Source organism: Lepidochelys kempii, chromosome 1 (assembly GCF_965140285.1).
Source record: "Lepidochelys kempii isolate rLepKem1 chromosome 1, rLepKem1.hap1, whole genome shotgun sequence".
NCBI lineage: Eukaryota > Metazoa > Chordata > Testudines > Cheloniidae > Lepidochelys > Lepidochelys kempii.
The window spans coordinates 222,647,441-222,667,601 of NC_136380.1; the positions used below are offsets into that span (position 1 = coordinate 222,647,441).

General features: G+C 42.1%; 1 protein-coding gene across 4 annotated transcripts in view; it reads right to left on the minus strand.

Annotated features, from left to right (window-relative positions):
* Positions 1 to 203: 203 nt before the first annotated feature.
* Positions 204 to 20,161, minus strand: part of FAR2 (fatty acyl-CoA reductase 2) — a 214,413-nt gene continuing 194,455 nt past the window's right edge. For all 4 annotated transcript variants that reach the window (XM_073315155.2, XM_073315146.2, XM_073315183.2 and 1 more), the window contains 4 exons: positions 14,878 to 15,049; positions 10,761 to 10,890; positions 7,715 to 7,842; positions 204 to 5,826 (listed from right to left, as the gene is read on the minus strand). In XM_073315155.2, the coding sequence (XP_073171256.2) occupies positions 5,664 to 5,826; positions 7,715 to 7,842; positions 10,761 to 10,890; positions 14,878 to 15,049 (593 nt within the window). In that variant the 3' untranslated portion in view covers positions 204 to 5,663. The remainder of the gene's footprint in view (positions 5,827 to 7,714; positions 7,843 to 10,760; positions 10,891 to 14,877; positions 15,050 to 20,161) is intronic.

Here is a 20,161-nt window from a genome sequence, read left to right on the forward strand (position 1 = left end):
TTAGCTGCCTTTTGCCTTCTGAATCCTGTAGGTGGAGGGCTTGAGCTATGTCCCTGTAAAACTTACCCTTTTCCACCCCAAGTTTTGAAATGATGAAGAAGAAGAAGAGGCATATGGAAAAACACCATTGCTCGTAAGTAACTTTTCCTCAGCAACTCCAGTAGCTTAATGCATAACAACAACTGTTTTAAAGTATTTTATTAAATGTTCAAAATAACATAAAATTAATATTAGCAATTTTATGGCTGAGGTTCTTGTATTCTGTGACCTTACAACTTTGACACTGAGGGCTCAAAACATTACTTATGAAGTTTCTGATTCAAAAATGTAACATTTATAACAGTAAATTGTCTCATAGGGAAAAGTGTACAGAAATATCAGTTATAACCACATAAACTTTGGGTAGTGGGACAGTAAATATTTTGCTATAAAGAGGGTTCATTCTATTGTCAAGATTATGTTAGGGATCAAGAAATGATATGTAAGCAGTTTCATTTTCTATGGTACTCGTTGAAAAAATATCACAATGTCTTTCTTTAGTAACTGAGAAACTGGGATAGTACCTTTTTTAATTCTGTTAAATTACTCCTAATGCACACGTTTTTATTTGCCCTTAAGTAAGTTTTTAACCACCTTCTTACCAAGGTGTAGCACCATTTAGCAAGATCATTACTGATACATTTGCTGGGAATGTACAATATATTATCTATTCTGTGCTAGAATACAAAGCCCAGTTGAACAACAAGTTCATCCTTGTTGTCTGCAGTAAAACTTCAGTGTAGGAGAAGCAACAACATGCTTTAAATCATGAAGCTGCAGTTTATTTAAAAACAAACAAACAAAAAGTCCTCTCGCCCCCACACCGTTTCCAAGTTGCATAAGGTTTCATGAATGATTATTTAGCAGTACTGGTGGAGTTTTTTGTTTTGTTTTTTAACCTGGGAAATTAGGGTGGGGGTTTTGACTTCATCTTAATTTGATTTAGAAAAGCACATAGTAAATGGTTATGGCCTGGCCTTTCAAAAAGATCAGATAGTTGCAACGTTTCTGGAAGTCATGTGAGATGATTGGTGCTGAAAATGTATACATATGCATACAGATATGTACCCCCCCACAGCCCCGCAGAGGTTGCCTTGAAAACATCATGAGAAGTACCTAATGCAGCAGCAAAAGCTGACCAAAAGTGCCCCCAAGAAATGTGGCCTGGTTGTCAAGTTTTCCTGTAAATGTATTGAAAAATCTCATTTTGCAGCAAATTCTTTAGAAATAAATGGACTTGTCAGTCAAATGGCATGTTCAGATTAATTTGGGGGATTTTTAGCAGGGGTATTTAGTTTAATTTAAAGTATACAATTTGTTATTTGAAAGCTAACAGCTTATGACAGACTCCATATAACATAGAAATCATTTGACAATGAAACAATATTCAGCGTTCCATGGCTTCTACATACCACTCAGCTTATAGCTATAGCCTGATAGGCGTGTATAATATTGACTAAAACAGGAGTGCATCAGGTTCAGCGTGTCACAGGTTAGTTTCCCGAGTAACTATGACAACTCTGCAGTATTCTGTCACAATATGAGGTGGTAACTGCACGGTAAGTCCACTGGGTACAAATGGTAACTGATCCTATCCTGTTTTGTGATGCTGTGGCAAATAATCTGTCATGATTGTACAGTATGTGACCACCAGCTTTGTCCTCAAAGCTGCTTGTTCATAAAGGGCAGCGGGGGAGCAAGGAAGATTCTAGGCTGGCTCTAGGCTATTGCTTGAGTCCCACCCATGGTGAAAAGAAGCTTGATGTAGCTCTGTGATTGGTCAACAAGATACAAGGAAAGTGAAGTCACTGCTTTGCACAGGACTAAACACGCTGCCTCTGCAAAAATCTCTAGCCCAATTGGCCTCCGCTCATAAAGATGCTATGGGCCAATTTCTACAAACTTTGCTCCGGGTGAGTCGTGTATACTTATGACTCAGCACTGGATGGAATTCGTTTGATTAATGGTTTATTCAACAAAAAATGCAGCCTAGTCCCAAATGTGACACCAGTAATTCTGGCCATAGCAGGAAGAGAAAGGGATGGTGGTGTTGCTCTTGCCACCCTCCCTTATACTCTTTAGCCCAGTGGTTGGGGCACTCACACGGGATGTGGGAGACTGTGGTTTAAATCCCTGCTGTAGAAGGGACCTACAGTGGGTTTTTTAATTCACCAAAAATGTCACATTCCTTGACCCAAACCAATTTCTTTTCCAAAACTGCCACCAAACTGAAAAATCAGTTATTTGCCCAGCAAGTGTAATGCCAATGAACCAAAGTACGATTTCCTACAGGACCTCTTTAAAACTGCAACTTTTAAAAATAAATAAAAACTAAACTGGATTTGGCTTCATTTTGTCAAAAGGAGGGGGAAGGGAAAGGAGAAGCAAGCATCTGTTTCCTTTTAGAGAGAACTTCCCCTGGGCTTTGAGTTCACTGAAAGAGAGTGGCTGTATGTTGATGAGCACAGGGTTTGGAGACCATTGCAAAAGTCCCATAGACCATTGGTGTGAGGTTGTAAAGATCTCAGGAGCCCAGGGAAAAATCACTGCAAGCCTAAGCTCAGTAGGAATTTCCACCAGGTGGTCAACATAAGCACCAGAACACCATGGCCAGAGTTGTCCTTGATGAGACCTTGTCTGGTCTACAGAAAGATCTCAGCCAATCAGAGATGATGTTCTGAGCCACATTAAAGAGAGGATTAAAGATGTAAGTTTTATCATGCTTATGAGCAGGTTTAGAGGAATTAGCAACCTGGTCTTCCACTCAGGAAAGGCAACACAGGTCAGGGGCTATTCGCTGCCAATGCTGGAGTTCCTCAGAGATGTGGATGAGGCTAAGAGGATGGCAGGGCAGAACAAGAAGAAGTGGTCACAGTTGTGCTTTTGCAATGTCCCCAACCAGCTCTGCTACTCTTCAATGGTGAGAAAGAAAGGGCCCACTTTCCTGCTAGGGTTGCATTTGGCAAAACGTGAAGGTGCCTGGAAAAACTTAAACTTGGTACCACCAGCCTCCTGCGTGAAATGTACTGCATCCTGCTTCTCATGCAGGTACAAGGGTCCTGACATGTTCAAGGCATGTGGAGACACAGAGACTGGTTGGGGTGGATATAGGATATGCGAATGACCAGTCACAAGTAGGTCTGGCCAAAAGAAGGTATGGTGGGGATTAATATAACTCAGAATCTTTGAAAATAATATGCGTGGCATAGATCCTTTACATCAGACATGTTCAGAGCCCAACTGCTTTCAATGGAGCTCCATGTGAGCTGAAAGGTTTGCCCTGGTGCATCTGATTGAAGGATTGGGTCCTTTGGGGGCAGTGTAAGATTTAACATTGCCATAGCTATTTGAAGTTTTTTTGGATTTCAGAATGACCCAGGTTTTGTTTATTTTTAACCTTTCATTTTCTCTTGTGTGTCCGTAAATGAAGATAGTGTGTTAAATCAGTGGGCTGAACGTGTCACCTGATTAGTAAAATAAAGGCGTGAGTGGTGCAGGACTAGCTAACAATGGATCCTGCAGAGACAGCCCTGCCGCATTCCATGTGGACCTGACAATTTAGGTGCATTCACTAGGTAGCTATGTTAGTGATACACACCAGTACAGTGCACCTCACCTTCACTTCAAACACTGCTGAAGAGTCATAGCACATGACATGTCCGATCCAAGGCTAGAAAACCACGTCTCCTGATTGCACAAGCAGCAGCTAAGCCAGTAGGATGCAGTGCCGGCTAGACACCTCACTGAACCTCTGTGTCCTACATAGCCATCTTTTGTAACAAAGTTTTGCATTTACAGAGCACTTTTTCATCCTAAGATCTCAACACACCTTACAAAGGTGGTTAAGCATTAGTAGCCCGTTTTACACTTGACTTAAGTACAGAGACTTGAAGCAATCTGTATGAGAGGTACTGTGGTCTAGTGAGAAAAGAAATGGTTTTACCATTTCAGAGTGCTGGGGGAGGAGCGTCTATATTCTGGGGTCCACTAAAAGCCTCCTTTGGCAACTTGTTTAAACTCTGTTATTCTCATTTGGAAAATGGCCCTGTAGAGGATGCGGAAGGAGGGGTAACTTTACTAGTTCTTTTCACTTTTTAAAAGAAAAATATTGCTTGTGGCCATGATTTTTTCCTCTGTTGCCTTCACTGTCAGAAGCAGGTATAATTTTGAAATAATGGCCACTTCATAGACGTTTGACTATTTTTGGCCTTGAAAACTGCCTTGTGTATCACATTTTGTGATGCAATGTTACTTGTTTGGGCAGACAGAATGGAAACTTGCAAACATTTTAAAAAGGAGTAATTTTAAAGTCTTTTAATCTTAACAAATGCTCAGTCAATTCACTAAATTTAAAGAAAGTCAATGAGACTTAATCATTAAAAATTGAAAGCTTAATAATGTATCTTTTTTTGGTACAAAAATCAGCCTTTCAATGGGACCCTAGTTGCAACTCCTTGTCCGCCTGCTAAGCTGCAACAAGCTGATATGCGCAATCCCTCTCCAACAGAAGTCAATGAAAAATGCCTATTGTCATCCATGAAAACAGGACTGGGCCTATTACTCAGACTGACATCCATGGGAGCAAGATCAGGCTGCATGATCCACATAAAACACTGTCACTAACTTTGCTTAATTACACTTTCTTCAACAAAGTGGGTGCATGAATTTTCAGGGGAATTTAACTATATGGAAAGTTTGAAAGGGTAGTAACAAGCTGTTTTTCAGCTAGACAAAAGAAATGTTTGCCAAAAATCAGAATTTCAAAGCATGGTGATTTTTTAAAATGACTGATTCAAAAACACCTTTATTAATTTTGTTTAAGGTTTGCACAAGCGTTCGCCTTCATGTTGAGCATAAATACAACAACTCTCAGGCCACACAAACTTTCCAAGCAAGAGCTATAGAAGTGATAAGAGGGCTTTTTAATGGAAGCCAAATTATAGAGAGACTAATGGCTCTCCATAGTAAAGTCACTTTGTGTGTGTGTGTTCATGCTGATAAAAAATGTACACAGCTTCTGTATGTCTCATCAATCAGGGCTTGAAAACATCAGTCCTTGGCAACCTGAGATAGACATCTAAACCACATTCATCAGCCTTCCACAATTTACTTTTCCTTACTTCCCTTAGCTTTGAGTGACATGGAAAATGTGGTTTCACAATCTAATAACGTATTTGGCCCAGTTGGTTTCATTGAGCTAGAATTTGTGAACTGCATTTAAGAAAACCTCTCACTGATTCATTTCTTTGATATTTTCTTATCATATTCCTTTCCTAATTTCTAAGACTAAAATCTGCAAATATTAAGGAGGGAGGTGGGGATGAGAGTGTCTAGCTCTTAGACTTTGGATGGAAAGATGGCAGCTTTGGTTAATCCATCCTCTTGCACACCAGAATCTAGACAAAAGACCCAGAACAACCCATGCCTAAAGCTTCCATTATGGCTTTAAAATTAGCATGGTCCTATGGAGGAAAGACACATATTAAAGCATTAGTAAAAAGATAATTGTGATCATAGTAACAGGGCACATTGACTGCAGGCAGCTGTTGGTGGTGGATTCCCTGCTACTTTCAAGCCCAGATGTTTAGAGGAGAGGAAGGTCCTTTTGGCTGCTACTGACTATTTCAGTGCCTGATGGTGCTTGATGCCCTGAAATAGGAGAGAAACTTATAGCAGAGGCTCACAACGAAGTACCAGATGTTGCGAGCCATCTGCGACCTTGCAATGAAAATGCGCCAGATGATCACAAGGAGGGTGGTGTTGAATGCATACTGGATGTTCCTTAGCCTGACAAATAAAAGAGAAGCACATTAAGAAAAATTACTTAAAACAATACCCTGAGATGCAGCCTTAACATCTTTGGATCAAACTTAAAGAGGAATTTCTGCACTGCAGAACACTTTTAAAGTGATCTTATTTATAAAATGGAATGATGTGGCCCTTCTGCCTTTTCTGTTTATTAGCAAGGATACTGGTGCCTGAACAGGTGTCTCCTTTGTGTCCCAAAGCCACCGCCTCCTACATGACCCTGCATAGAAATTATAATGCAATGAATGCAGTGACGTGATAGATTCAGCTACACCAGCATGCCCCAGATTTCTTTGATTCCATGCATTCTGATTTCAGACCCGAACTGAGACTGAATTAACATTGGTGGTCGATTGCCTAGGGATGGACTAAGAGATGTCCTATTGTCCATGTTTTACTCTGGTGTGTCAGCAACTTTTAATAACATCGACAATGAGATTTTGGTGACTGGCTTATGGAACGTTTACAGGGATTTACAAAATGCTCCTTCAGGGGGTTTGTTCCTCCCTCGCTGCGACATCTCAGATAGGTAATGTCGGGCAATGGTTCATCCTCCCCAATGGTCCACTTTCAGGGTCTTGCAGGGTTCTGCTCCCCCCCCAACCCTATTTATTGCGAATGTCAAGCCATTTGGGGAAATTGTGAGAGGATTTAGGCTAAACTGTTATCATTATGCTGATTATATTAATCTCTGTTTCTACTTTTTGTCAAACACAGATTCTACAATTCTACACATTTCTTACTTTCCCAGTGTCTGGCCAAGATGAGGATCAGGACAAAAGCAAACTAGCTGTGACCTAGCTTGGTCAAGATTGCTTGGTCTTCTGTGTGAGCGCGCTATGTTTTGATATTTTGGCTTGTACTGGTAGTGATGGAGTTTATGCTACATTTGGGTTACTATGTAGTTTATATGTTCCTGATTTATTATAGAAGCACTTAGAAACTAGGAATATAAATCTTTAAAAATTACTCAACAAACTCATGATTCATTTGTGACACCCCAGAAATGGCAACAGCCTGTCTTACACTTGTAGTTTCACAGCAGCCAGTGTTTTCCAGAGTGCAAAGTGCTGTTCCTTGAAAGGCATAACACTGGTCCTCCAGAAGTACCTCTGTCCCTGTTTGCATGTTCTTTGGCACTTCTGAGTATTTGGTCTGGAGGAGATGAGCAGGGCTTACACTTTTTTTTAATTGGAAAAAAGGAGCCCAAGATCTTTAATTTAGAATGTTTTAGAACTTTATAGGTTCTAGTTCCAAAATATCAAATCCAACTTTGAAGCCTCTATTTTATTTGGGAACGGGAGACAGGGAGTGAGGGTAAAATCTCCCCAATCTCCAGTACAAGTGTATTTCTAGATTCTATTTTAAAGTTTTACACAACCCCTGGAAATTGTCATCGACCTTTAGGAGTTTCCCAAAATCCAAAGCTGCCTCTCGCGCCTTTCTTTTTTCCTGTCCTAAATGAACCTTTGGAACTTCTGCAGCAATAGATCTGTAACCCCTCTCTGCCTCTTTAGGGGTAGGGGTGTGTGTGTGACTAATAACTCACTGGTGAGGAGGACTGACTACTTCCATGACAGTATCATGTGCTGCTGCTGCACTATGAGGCCAGTCCAACCCCCCTTTTTTTCCCACAAGACGGGCAAGGAAATATTAAGCCAGATCCTGAGCTGATGTAAATAGGGAGCTATGTCATTTTTATCTCACATGAGATCATTCTCAACTTGACACAGGTTCTATTCACCTGTCCTCATCCCAGGAATCGTATCATTCAATTTAAAACAGAAACCCTTGCCTTAAAAACCCTTAGATACAGCTACCCAAGGCAGCTGGGGGCCGTTACCACATTTGACCATGTATGGCTTACTTTCGTAAGTGCTGCTTTGCTGCAGGAATCCCAGACATGTCCTCATTCAGCAAATATTTCTTCGCTCCTATGCAGTAATTTTCAATGTATTCCGACCAATGCAGCTGACGCACATCAAAGTTGAATAACTGGAATTAAAGAAAAGGAAAGTTAATTAAATGCCACAGTCCGATTTGCAGTAAGAGTAAAGCTGTACAACTTCATGCTGTGATCTTGAACTGAGTTCCACTCGGAACAAAGCCTAAAGATTTCCGAACCACAAGATTCAATGAAGAAATGTACAATGAAAAAATATGACTCCAACTCTATCATACTACTGTTCATCAGAGTCACCTGGCTCTGCTTTCAACTCACAACCCTCTGACCTTAAAAAACTAGTTATTTCCTGTCAACTGTCTTGCATGTGGTTATCTGTAAATGTAGAGTCACTACAAAAAACCAAACCATCTTGCTAGAACAGAGACTGCATATTGAGAATACATCAGAAAAATGTCCCAGTTCACTGGTGTCATACTGGGATTATATTTTTAGTGAAAATAAATGGACCAGACACTGAATCAACAGGTCCCTCTGTGTCAGTAATTCAGCTGGGCAGAGCTACATTCTTTCTCAGTATCTATAGCTCCAGAAATCCAAGAAATTGTTTATTCAGTTGTTTGACATCAGCTTGTCAGATTGCATTGCTAATGACATTTAGTTTCATAGATCAAGATTTTAAATGGAAAAGGTGTCAGCAATGCTCTCAGGGGATTGTAGGTCTAACAGAGCGAAGAAACAGCTTAACCAAATACGAATAAAGAGGAAGTGCTTTCTTTGCAGAGAGAACTGTTAACTATGAAGCAGGGTTTTATGAATGAATAAGAAGATGGCTGATGTGACTCCACAGAAACATTTTCAAGGAAGATATGCAGAAAAGAACTCTTCACTCTCAAGACCACCCAACCCTTTCAGCTTGGTGCAAGAGCACTGGCATCAGCATGGCTGTGAGCTAGAAGAGAATTCTGGGTATGGCCACAGAAAACAGGAAGGTTACCTAGCTGGATTCACAGTGTAGAGGTTCCATGACTTGTGAGGCTTTGTACTACATCTCCTACACTGGGGATCTGCCTGAGTATTTCACAAGGAACTAGACCAATTTTATTCGACCACTGAGTCCCCATCTCTCTGCAAGTATATGATACAGCCCCACAGGTACTTTGAAACTCATCCTAGGTCTGCTCATTGTATTCCTTCAGCCCTGTTGCTGATCTGTCCCTCACTGCCCCACTCATGTGCAGAAGTACTTAAAACCAGCAAAGAGTACATTAGATTTTGACATCCTGCAGTTATTGCTCTACAGCTGCTCAAATCTAACAAGAACTTGTTCATACTGTATGTTTTCTCTGGCTAAGACACTGTACTATTTTCTAAAATAATGTACTTACGGCCCTGTCCAACTCCCATTGACATCATTGGAAAGAAGAGGTTACTGACCTGTAACTGGAGGTTCTTCAAGATATGTGGTTCCTATTTGTATTCCAAACATGAGTGCCATGTGCTGGATCTGAAAGATTTTTGCAGAAGTGTTCATTGACCCGCACTTGCATGAGTCACCTCATGTCTCAAGTGAGGTTATATTAGGTTGTGCGGGTCAACGCCTCTTCAGTGACACTCTTACCACTGAGTAGATCAGTCTGAAGCAAAGGGGAAGGAGGACAGGTATTGGAATACAAATAGGGACCACACATCTCAAAGAACCTCCAGTTACAGGCAGAGGCGACATATGGGCAGGTGGCACACAGGGTCATGTGTCCCTCCAGAAATGCTGCTTGGCTTGTACTGAGCATGCTCACAAGGACTGAGCAGACTCAGTAACATCCGCTGAAGCCACTGCCCTCACTCTGTCCCCCCACTATCAGCAGGTTCAGGTTGTCTCTGGACAGGTAAGTAACATCTTTTCCTTCGAGTTGTGGTCCCTAAATGTATTCCAAATGTGGGTGAGTATCGAGCAGCGATCAGCATGGAGATGGGTGCCAAGATGCAAGAGGTAGGCACAGACTGCAATATGGCACGGTCCACTGCAGCGTCTTCAGCCGTCTCTTGGGTGATGGTGTAATGGATGGTGAAGGTATGTACTAAACACCACATCGCTGCCCGACAGATGTCCTGCCAGGAGACATCTGCGAGGGAGCTGGATGTGGCTGCTTGTGCCTGCATCGAGTGCACTGTAATTCAGTCAGGCGGTGAGATGTTGGAAAGTGTGTAGCATTCTCAGATGCAGCTGGATACCCATTTTGAGATTCATTGGGAGGGGAGGGCTTGGCCCTTGAATCAGTCATCAATGGAAATTAACAGTCTTGTTGACACACGAAAGGCATAAGTTCTGTGGAGGTACAATGCTAGCGCATGGCAGACGTTGAGGGAATGGAGGGTCTTGTCTGCAGGGGAGACATGGTGGATAGATTGGTTGAGGTGGAACTGTGAGACCACCTTCAGGAGGAACGTGAGATGCAGTCACAAGGAAACCGTGTCTCTATGAAATACAGTGAAAGTGTGGGGATAGGGGGGACAGCCATCATGGCCGCTAGTTTGCTGACCTGTGGAGCCAAAGTGATGGCCACGAGGGAGATTACTGTCATGGAGAGACGTGAGAGGGTGCACGTTACCATTGGGTTGAAGGGTGGAGAGGACAAGATTAAGGTCCCCCAGGGTTGTGGGTTTTAGTACTGGTGGGAAGCTATTGAGAAGACCTTTCATGAAGTGAACAGTGGTGGGGTGAGTAAACACCGAGTTGCCATCTTCAATGCTTGGTCCATTCCTTCTTTGTTGCATTGTAGAAGAAGAACATCCTCCTAAACAAAACTGAAGGCTCGTATGAGTCTAATTAACAAAACTGGGGGGAAATACATTATTTCTCTTTCTTTCAAGGAAGCGTTTTTAATGCTGACCATCCCTGGAAGATGCTATTCAAAGGCTCACCCATAACTCAAATATAATAGGCTGGAAGACTAGAGGTAAACAGAACTGTGATTGAGAATATGAGCAGTTTAGCAACAGGTATACTTACTCTCCTGTCCTCTGGACTGAGCTGGGCCATTAGCATGTTCATATTTTCTGAAGACCACTCCCAGGACTGACAGGTGAAATATTCCAGAAGCATCATAGACTTGTGCAGCCGATTGAAGATCTTCATCATCCTGGCACAGTGCAGAGGTGTGGGAACCGTGCAGAGCCACAGCAACACATATAATGAAATAAGGAGAACTTGCTCTTATCTGAAAATTGGAGTTTCATGCAGGGTTCTCCTACTTCACATAATAGGTTTCTCCATGGAGATTAATGCCTTACTTGCTTTTGCTAGTTATTGTGAATCTGAGTTTTGGGACTCAGCCATCCAGCAGCCTCCTCTTTTGTTCAGCAGGCTGATAACTTCCTTAGCAAGTATATAGCAATTCCAACTGAGGCCCGGATCCTGTAGCTGGCTCCTCAGGGACAGACCCTGGCTCCTGAGAAGATCACTGCTGACTTCAGTGAGACTCAGCATGAGCGTGAATCTGTACCTACACAGAGCCAGTTGCAGGACCATGGCCTAATTTACTAGTTTGAACTAAACAACAGTAACAAACGGACTAATTCCTGGGTAGGTCTGCCAATTGGGGAATCCATTACACAATGTCAGTTTTTTCAGATATGTACATTTCCTTTCTTTCTTAGTGCTTCCTCACTGTGGATAATAGTCTACACATAACATAGGTCCTGGATATCTTACAGACCCCCTGTCTCCTTGTGTACTATTGCAGCAGTTTTGAACAGTTCTGGTGCTCTAAATGATGTCCCCTTTCTTAAATGGGAAGGTCCTGGTGGCAGAGCACTCTGAGTGAAGGATTCTTGACATCTGTAAAAATCACACAACCATAGCTGCTGTGAGTCTGGTAGCTATCTCTCAGAGTTCCTTTTCAGGAGGAAGGATTCATAGATTCCTTGGCCAGAAGAAGGGCCCATTGTGATCATCTAGTCTGACCTTCTGCATAAAAAACAGGCAATAGAACTTCCCCAAAATAATTCTTAGAGCATATCTTTTAGAAAAAAGCATCCAATCTTGATTTAAAAATGGTCAACAATGGAAAATCTATCACAATCCTTGGTAAGTTGTTCCAGTTGTTAATTACTCTCACTGTTAAAAAAAATCTATGCCTTATTTCCAGTCTGAATTTATCTAGCTTCAACTTCCAGCCATTGGATTGTGTTATACCTTCCTTGGCTAACTGAAGAGCCCATTATTTAATATTGGTTCCCTGTGTAGATATTTATAGACTAATCACCCCTTAACCTCCTCCTGGTTAAGCCAAATAGATCGACCTCCTTGAGTCTATCACTAGAAGACATGTTTTCTAATCCTTTAATCATTTTCATAGCTCTTCTCTGAAACCTCTCCAATTTATCAACATCCTTCTTGAATTGTGGACACCAGAACTGGATGCAGTATTCCATCAGTGGTCACACCAGTGCCAAATACAGAGGTAAAATAACCTTTCTATTGCTACTTGAGCTCCCCCTTGCTTATGCATCCAAGGACTGCATTACTTCTTTTGGCCACCGCATCACACTGGGAGCTCATGTTCAGCTGATTATTCACCACAACCCCCAAATCTTTTTCAGAGTCACTGTTTCCCAAGATAGAGTCCCCCATCTTGTAAATATGGCCTTTGTTCTTTGGCCTCTCTGTAGAAGATGCTAAGAAGGTACCAACAGTGAGGCTGGGTTTTGGGGACACCTGTCCACAGGGAGTTGAACACTGACCACTAAATCCTTCCACACAAGCCACCAAACAGCTGACAGAGAGTAACAATTCAACCCAGATTAACTCTGGCTGGCACCTGGAAAGTGAATGCATGTTGATGGCTAAGAAGTTAGGACTGAGTGTTTGTGGGGGAAGATTATGGGTGGGTGCCACAGCTGGTAAGGGGGAATCTGAATCATCTGGGCACTTGCTGGGGAGCAGGAGACCAGCAGAAGATGTAGCATCAGGGATAGAGGAGAAGGCAACATGATGCTGTGTGAAGGAAAGGAACTACTTGAAGGTGTGAAAGTTGGAAGAGGCATCTGAGGGACAATGAGAGAATTCAAGATGACGTGATGGAGGAAGGTTTGGATTTAGACATTGCAATGGGTGGTGGGAAGGAAGTCAAGGCTATATGTAACATCGACAGATCCTAGTCGTCAGCAGGTGGGATCGAACCTGGGACCTCCGGAGCTTAGTGCATGATCCTCTACTGCATGAGCTAAAAGCCATATGACCCTTAGCTAAGGTTGTAGAGCAGACTCATTAATCTGTGTCTCTCTCTCTCTAAGTTGTCTCAGTACCACTAGATGGGACAGAACACCACACCCAGGAGGCATTTGCATATGCCTATGCACTTACATATGCACTTGTCTGAGGTGAAGAGGAGGGGTAAGGAGAGAGTTTGGCAGCTGGGGCAGGCTCAGCTGAATACTCAATGGACTCTTAAATGCAAGGCTGTGTCCTGTTTGCCCAGCTGAGAGATCTGGGAGGTACTTCTCATCATTTGAAATTAAAATTTAGGATTATAGCTGACATTTCTGAAGGGATGTCTTACGGCCTGTATTATGTAGGGCATCAAACTAGATAATCACAGTGGTCCCTTCTGGCTTTATAATTTATGAACTTAGTGGCAACAATCTTGCTGAAAGGGGCCATCATTTGTAACACCAGCAATAACTATATTTAGCACTTATTACTGTTATTTATTTGCATTACAGTGCCTAGAGCAGTGGTGGGCAACCTGCAGCCCACGGGCCGCATGCAGCCCATCAGGGTAATCTGCTGGCAGGCCACCAGTTTGTTTACATTTGCACGGCTGCCCATAGCTCCCAGTGACCGCGGTTCGCCTTTCCTGGCCAAGTGGAGCTGCGGGAAGCGGTGGCCAGCACGTCCCTGCAGCCCACGCCACTTCCCGCAGCTCCCATTGGCTGGGAATGGTGAACTGGGAGCCATGGGTGGCCATGCAAATGTAAACAAACTGTCTGGCGGCCTGCCAGTGGATTACCCTGATGGACCGCAGGTTGCCCACCACTGGCCTAGAGGCTTTTGCACTGCTCTAATTTATGCCCAGTTTTCTATGGTTCCTAGGGGCCATTCCTGAAGTTGGGGATAACTACGGCTCTAGGTGTATGGCCCATTTCCTTCAGCCATGTCAGGGGGTAGGGTAACATCACAGCTGCGATAGCAGCTCTATGCCATCCAGGGATTTCCCTACAGATGGCTGCTTAAACCAGCTATATGCTGCCTGAGTGGGCCAAAGCAGCTGGCCTGGTCCACTGTTTTTTTTGTGATTGTTAAACAAGCAATAAAGCAGGAAAGAAGCTGTTATACTATTTACACAGGGGTTCCCCACACAAGGGTCCTGGATGCCTTCATTTTGCTTAGCCACACTGTTGCCAATGCTCAGAAATCATCTGTAAGTGTAAATGTTCTTTTTAAATGCAGTTCAGAGCTTATGAACACTCAGAAACACACATTACACTTTTCCAACTGACAGACTGTTGTATGCGGGTTGTCACCTGCTGGACGTGTCACTGACCTACAGGTCAAAATAACTGTGTGGTAACACTCTGAACATTGCAAAGCCTGAGTCTTTATGCATTGACACAATTTCACGATAGACTGAAGTAACAACAGGATATCGCAGTGATCAAAAGCTTGTGTATGCATGGTTTAAGGCCAGGTTTAAGCACAGACAATAAAAGTAAAGGACTCAGGCACCACCCTTTTGTCTACCCACACTTGCTGTTCAATGCTTGACCTGATTCCTCTTCGTGGGGTTCTGGTAGTGGGACCAGAGGGAGAGGCCACTCCTGACCTGCTGGCAGCTTGGGAAACCACAAATTGTGAGACCAACTCCATGGAGCTGAGTCTGATTGAAAATCTAAGACTCTCCCAGGAAAGCTGTGAGAGCTGGGAACCGTGTGCTGGGCTGAGCAAATGGGGTTCAGTTCTTTCTTCTTGAGTAAATGGCTCAAGAGTAATACTGGAGAAAGGAAGACAACCAAGAACTTTAAAGCGAGTGCAGATACTGTGGGGCTGATTTTCTCAGGACATGTTAGAGCCCTTCTCCTCTGATATTTTTAGGTATGATAATATATGGAGTAGCGCAACTTCTCACCTGGGCTTTCTTCCTGTTAACCTCAAGTAGAAGTCGTAGAGCATGGCTGGAGCCTTATGACTGACAGCTATCCAGTACTGGTTTATCAGGTGGTTTGAGGTTGTCTGAGCCCTGGGTATTCTGAAGGCCTGCTCAAGGGGGTTCCTTTTGAATGTGGATATGACATAGTATCCTGTAAGATAACAGAGAACAGATATTTTGAATTAGACATGCATCACTTTTAGAACAGGCTGCCATGAGCATATCAATGTGCTCAGATCTATTAATATTACCAGGTAATATGGTCGTAGGGAAATAGCTGGATTATATGATTTACATTTTGTCAGAGGAGAAAGATGGCTGGTTCATGCTGATTAATTCATATCCTATACATATGTAAAAAGAAGTGGTGGTGTTTATAGATATAAAAATCAACAATGAGAGCCCACTAATTGGGACTTTACATATTTCCCAACTCGTGCATGGCCTTTGTTATATTTATCACAAATGTATGTTGGATGTAGTCTCTGTCTTTTCCACTGTCCTTAAAAATAGAGGATGACAAGATAAGCTGGCCCAAAATTTGATTAGTTTTATATTTATACATTTTTAACAACATAAATCTCTTTGCAAAAATCCCCGTCATTCATTATGATTTGAGGGACTGGTCCTACTCCATGGCAGTCTCGCCATCAAGGGGGAAGGATTCAGGTCTATATGCAGTCTTCATATCAGGATTGGATGTCTCTCTGAAATATATGCTTTCGTCAAACACAAATTATTGGGCTGAATAGAGGAGCAAATGGATTACATTCTTTGGCATGCATTGTACAGAAGGTCAGATAAAATAATCTAATGAACCTTCTGGCCCTAAACATCTATGAATCTGGGCTGCTAGTTATTTAAAACAAATGCTTAACTAAAACCTAATGGCAACACTTATGAGCAACTCTGCCATAATGAAACAACATATGATGGAGGAAACATTTCAAGAGGGAGCCAGTTTCAGCTTCAAACTTTCAACAACAGTGAATTCTAATTCTACTCTCAAATAGAGTGGTGTAAATCCAGGGGAACGCCATGAATGTCAGTGGTTACTCCAGATTTACTCTCATATAACTCGGAGCAAAATTTGACCTACTGACTTTAAACTATGATTGTATTTCTTAAGAGAAGAGAACTTCAATAATTTTCAAAAAAGTGCCAGTACGTGTATTGTGTTGTACTGAGAAGAAACAATGAGCAGATCTCTATCATCTATGCATTGTATAGGCTAAAAAATCCTCCTCACATTCCTTCAGAGCAGAATTGGTTCAGGGTAACTAACTGCAATCATCATCTGCACCACGGACATTTGTGGGATTTGTTGTCTATGTAACAACGAAGTTAATTCCATTGTAGTCATAATCTATGGTGCCTGAGAAATGAGACTAAAATGGCAACCTCTGTATTCATATCACATACTAAGGGTATGTCTACACTTAAAATGCTACAATGGTACAGGTACAGTGTGGCCACTACCTATGCCAGCAGGAAGGGTTCTCCTGTCCGCGCAGGTAACCCATGTCTCCAAGAGGCAGTAGCTAGGGCAACAGAAGAATTCTTCCATCCACCTAGTGCTATCTACACTGAGGGTTACGTCAGCTTAACTATGATGCTCAGAGATGTGGATTTTTCACAACTCTGAGTGATGTAGTTAAGCCAATTTAATTGTGTAATGTACACTAGCCCTAAGAAACAAAATACTTAGGGCTGATCCTCTGACCTGCTATCACCTTATGATGAGGGAATCCCCAGGTAGCACAGAGTCACTGTAATGTCACCGCTCCTGACCCTTGGGACCAGAGGCAGCTGCCTATACCTCCAAAAAAATTTACTTCTCGATGGGAACCACATGGAACTGTGTTCCTGTTGTTGCTTTATTCACTTGGCTTATGTCACAAATAGAAATCCAAATCAAAATGCTGACAGTCACAAATTACGTCTAGACCACCCTCATACTGGATGATTCCAGACTTAGTGACTGGACCGTCCTCTGCTAGGTATCGTATGGTCTGTTCATCACTGTGCTATTCCTACTTAAGCATATGTAGGAATGTAGTCTGTGACTGGGAAGATGCCAGTTAGATTTTGCTAGGTGGAGGAGTCAGACACAACATTAAAAAAAAAACACCAAAGAGTACAGTATAATTTTAGCTTGAGATCAGTGTTGTCTGTCTTTGTTTCCAACATGCTACAAGGAGCTTAATGGCTAAAGTCCAATGTTCCTCAAACTTTTTTTGCAACTGTCTAATCAGAGCTAGTATTCCTTTTATTTTGTAATTCTATAGTTCACTTGGGGGCCACAGAGTAGAGAGGCTCTTGTTGTGGAGATGCTTCTCTTTACCATATATTCATTCACTGAGAAAAGTAAAAGGTGGAAGTGAGAGATAAATAGTATTACATAATCAAAAAGAAAACTGCAAAAGCATGGGAAATTAGTCTGGTAGAAAAATGTAGAGTGAGGCTATTGTTTTTTTCTTTACAGAATTCCATACGTATCCAGAAGCTAACACGATAAGTGGCCATATACATTCAGTACAGCTCCCTTGGGTAATTAGGGAAAATAAATCACAAGCCTTGGCTCCAGAAAAGCACAGGTTTGTGGCTTATCAACTGAAAGGCCAGCTCCACTAGCTCATCCAGTCAAGGAAGCCCTAATACACATAAACATGCTTGATACAGCATAGCAGAGGTGCACATACACAAAAGCTAGCACCCCAGCTCTGCAGTACCAAGGTCCATAATGACAATCTGCCGAAAGTCCTATGGATTCTAGACAGCTGGAATTTTAAAATTGGCTCTTCCTCCTTGTTATCATTCTGCACATTTGGATCTGATGCACTTGACCTTTGAAGTAATGCGGGAGTGCACTTTGCCTACCACTTTGAGCCAGACATATGATGATATTACAGACTCCAGTAAATAGGCTCTTAACATGCTTTCTTTAAAGAATTTCCAGTTTGCTTACTGCTGTGGCATCTCAGCCCATTACATACCAAATGAGCATCAATTAAAGTCATGACACACAGAGGGTGGGGGGAGTAAAATGCCTCATATCTGACAAAGCTATGGCCAAACAGATGAGGTCTGACAATAATGCTGAGTTAGCTAACTTGGGCTTTGACAAAACAAGTCCATTGAGAACACCTGCTTGACCCCAGAAATTCAATTCTAGTGACTCTCAGCAGAACTGCTTCATTTAAAACCAGCTGTGATTACGGTGCATGGAGAATGAGATAGTTTCTAAAGACAATCAGATCTCAAGTTACATAGAGCTTTAATGACTACAACCATCACCTTATATTGCACTCAGAGGCACACTGTAAACAAGTGCAGTGCATGGAACACAGGTACCCAAATTAACCCAATCCACTAGGCAGGCAAGTTGCCACATTCAACACTAGCTGAAGCATCCATGTGGTTTTCAAGAGTGGCTCCAAATAGAGAACACTGCCCTTAGCTCACTTGGAACTAAACATGCATGACTGTGGCAAGGTCTATATCAGCAAGGAAATACCTCAACCTCTGAGCTAAATACAGATTAAAAAAAAAATAATATGAGCTATTGCAGTTACTGGTGAGTCCAAGATGTACCCTGAGACTGCCAAATCTCTGGTAAGGGAATGACCTGATCCTCTGACAGATGGAGTACTCACAACCCTCACTAATTCAAACCAAAACAATTTTAAGTGAACACACTTGTACACACACTTCTTCAGTTTTCACCTATAAACAGGCATCATTTTATTACAATATTTCCAAGTCACCAACACTGACAGTAAGTAAACAACAAGCAAATTAATAGTCCTAGTTAATTATGTCTGTTTTCTCCTGGCTTTGATGGAGGTGGAGAGATATGCAGGAGGGGTTGGGGCTGATGTGTTCTTTCCATAGGCTATGTAGCTTGGCAGGTAACACACTGTAGGAATAATTTCATTCTTTATTTTCCCTGCTTTTGTGGATTTACATTAGGGAGAGTCTCACCTGGGCAGCGTAAACTAGCTGGGTTAACATTAATGATGTTTTGTGGAGAAATTTGAATTAAGCTTCAGAGAATTTAGCATTTTCATCTTGGTCCTTCACTAAACACTAACCACAGGATGACAAAACTCCTTCTGATGACATAGTTTAAAAATCTTTAAAGAGAGGGTTTTAAGGTTGAGGAGGAATTGACACCAGTTCTACTCTGAAAAGTGGCAATGTGAAAAGGGCACCTTCTCACTCAGCAGGCCTGTTTCTTGAGTGTATTCAGAGTCATTTCTGCTTACTTTAGAGTCAAAAATAAACATTTAAAGCCTTTTACCTCAGTTAGTCCTGCAGAGCCAGAACAGCTAGGAGAGACGGCTCAGGCTTCTGTTTGTTTGTCTGCATTGACAAGACAATTGTTTACTATATTTAGACCTGGGGAAATCCTTTATTTTCAAGTGGATTTGCCCACATGTAACTGAGGGGATAATTTGAAAACAAATGAGCTACCTCCTGTAACCTAGTGCCTGATTTATCTTGCAGAACCTTGTGATGAAACCCAAGAAGGAAAACACCCACCTTACCTCTCAGAATCCAGGTGATAGTGATGATAACAATACAATGTGGCACCTCTTGAACATGGGAGTAAAGTGGTAAATAGAGCTCATCAGGCCCAATCACGGGAGTACTTCTTCTAAACAGCTTTATCATCAACATACAATGAATTCTTTTATTGTGGAAACCAAATGGGTTCTATGGTATTTACAAGTGTGGGGAACCTTATTCTTTGTACTTCAGACAAGGGCAGCTATACTTGACCATAATTACCTCTGTGAATTTTCCTGAACACACTTGGGCTATTCAAAATCTACATTTGACCATTTGTTCCTCCATTGAATGCTAGCAAATATAGTTCCATGTTTCAGGCATGCATCAAGCTCCAGATTCCTGTCTTGCTATCTTTCCCTCTCCATTAATCCCACTTTGGAATTATTACAAGGGTGGGAGGGTGGGTTGGGAAGAGAAGAGTTTTAGTATAATTTGACTAGTTATTAAAAAAAAAAATCTTGCCAAGTAGTGGAGACTGAAAATTCGGGATATAAACCAACCCTGGGGAACAGAAGGCTGTGTCTGGGTGTCGCGCTGAAGGCAGTGTCCAGGCCGTCTCTTTGCTAATTACAGTGTCAAGCATGTTGGTGCTCAGCAAATAATCATAAGAGAGATGCTTACCCCATAAATGAATCTGTGGATCAGGTGGGAAATCCTATGAACTCTGTCCCTTCTCCCCTAAAGGAGA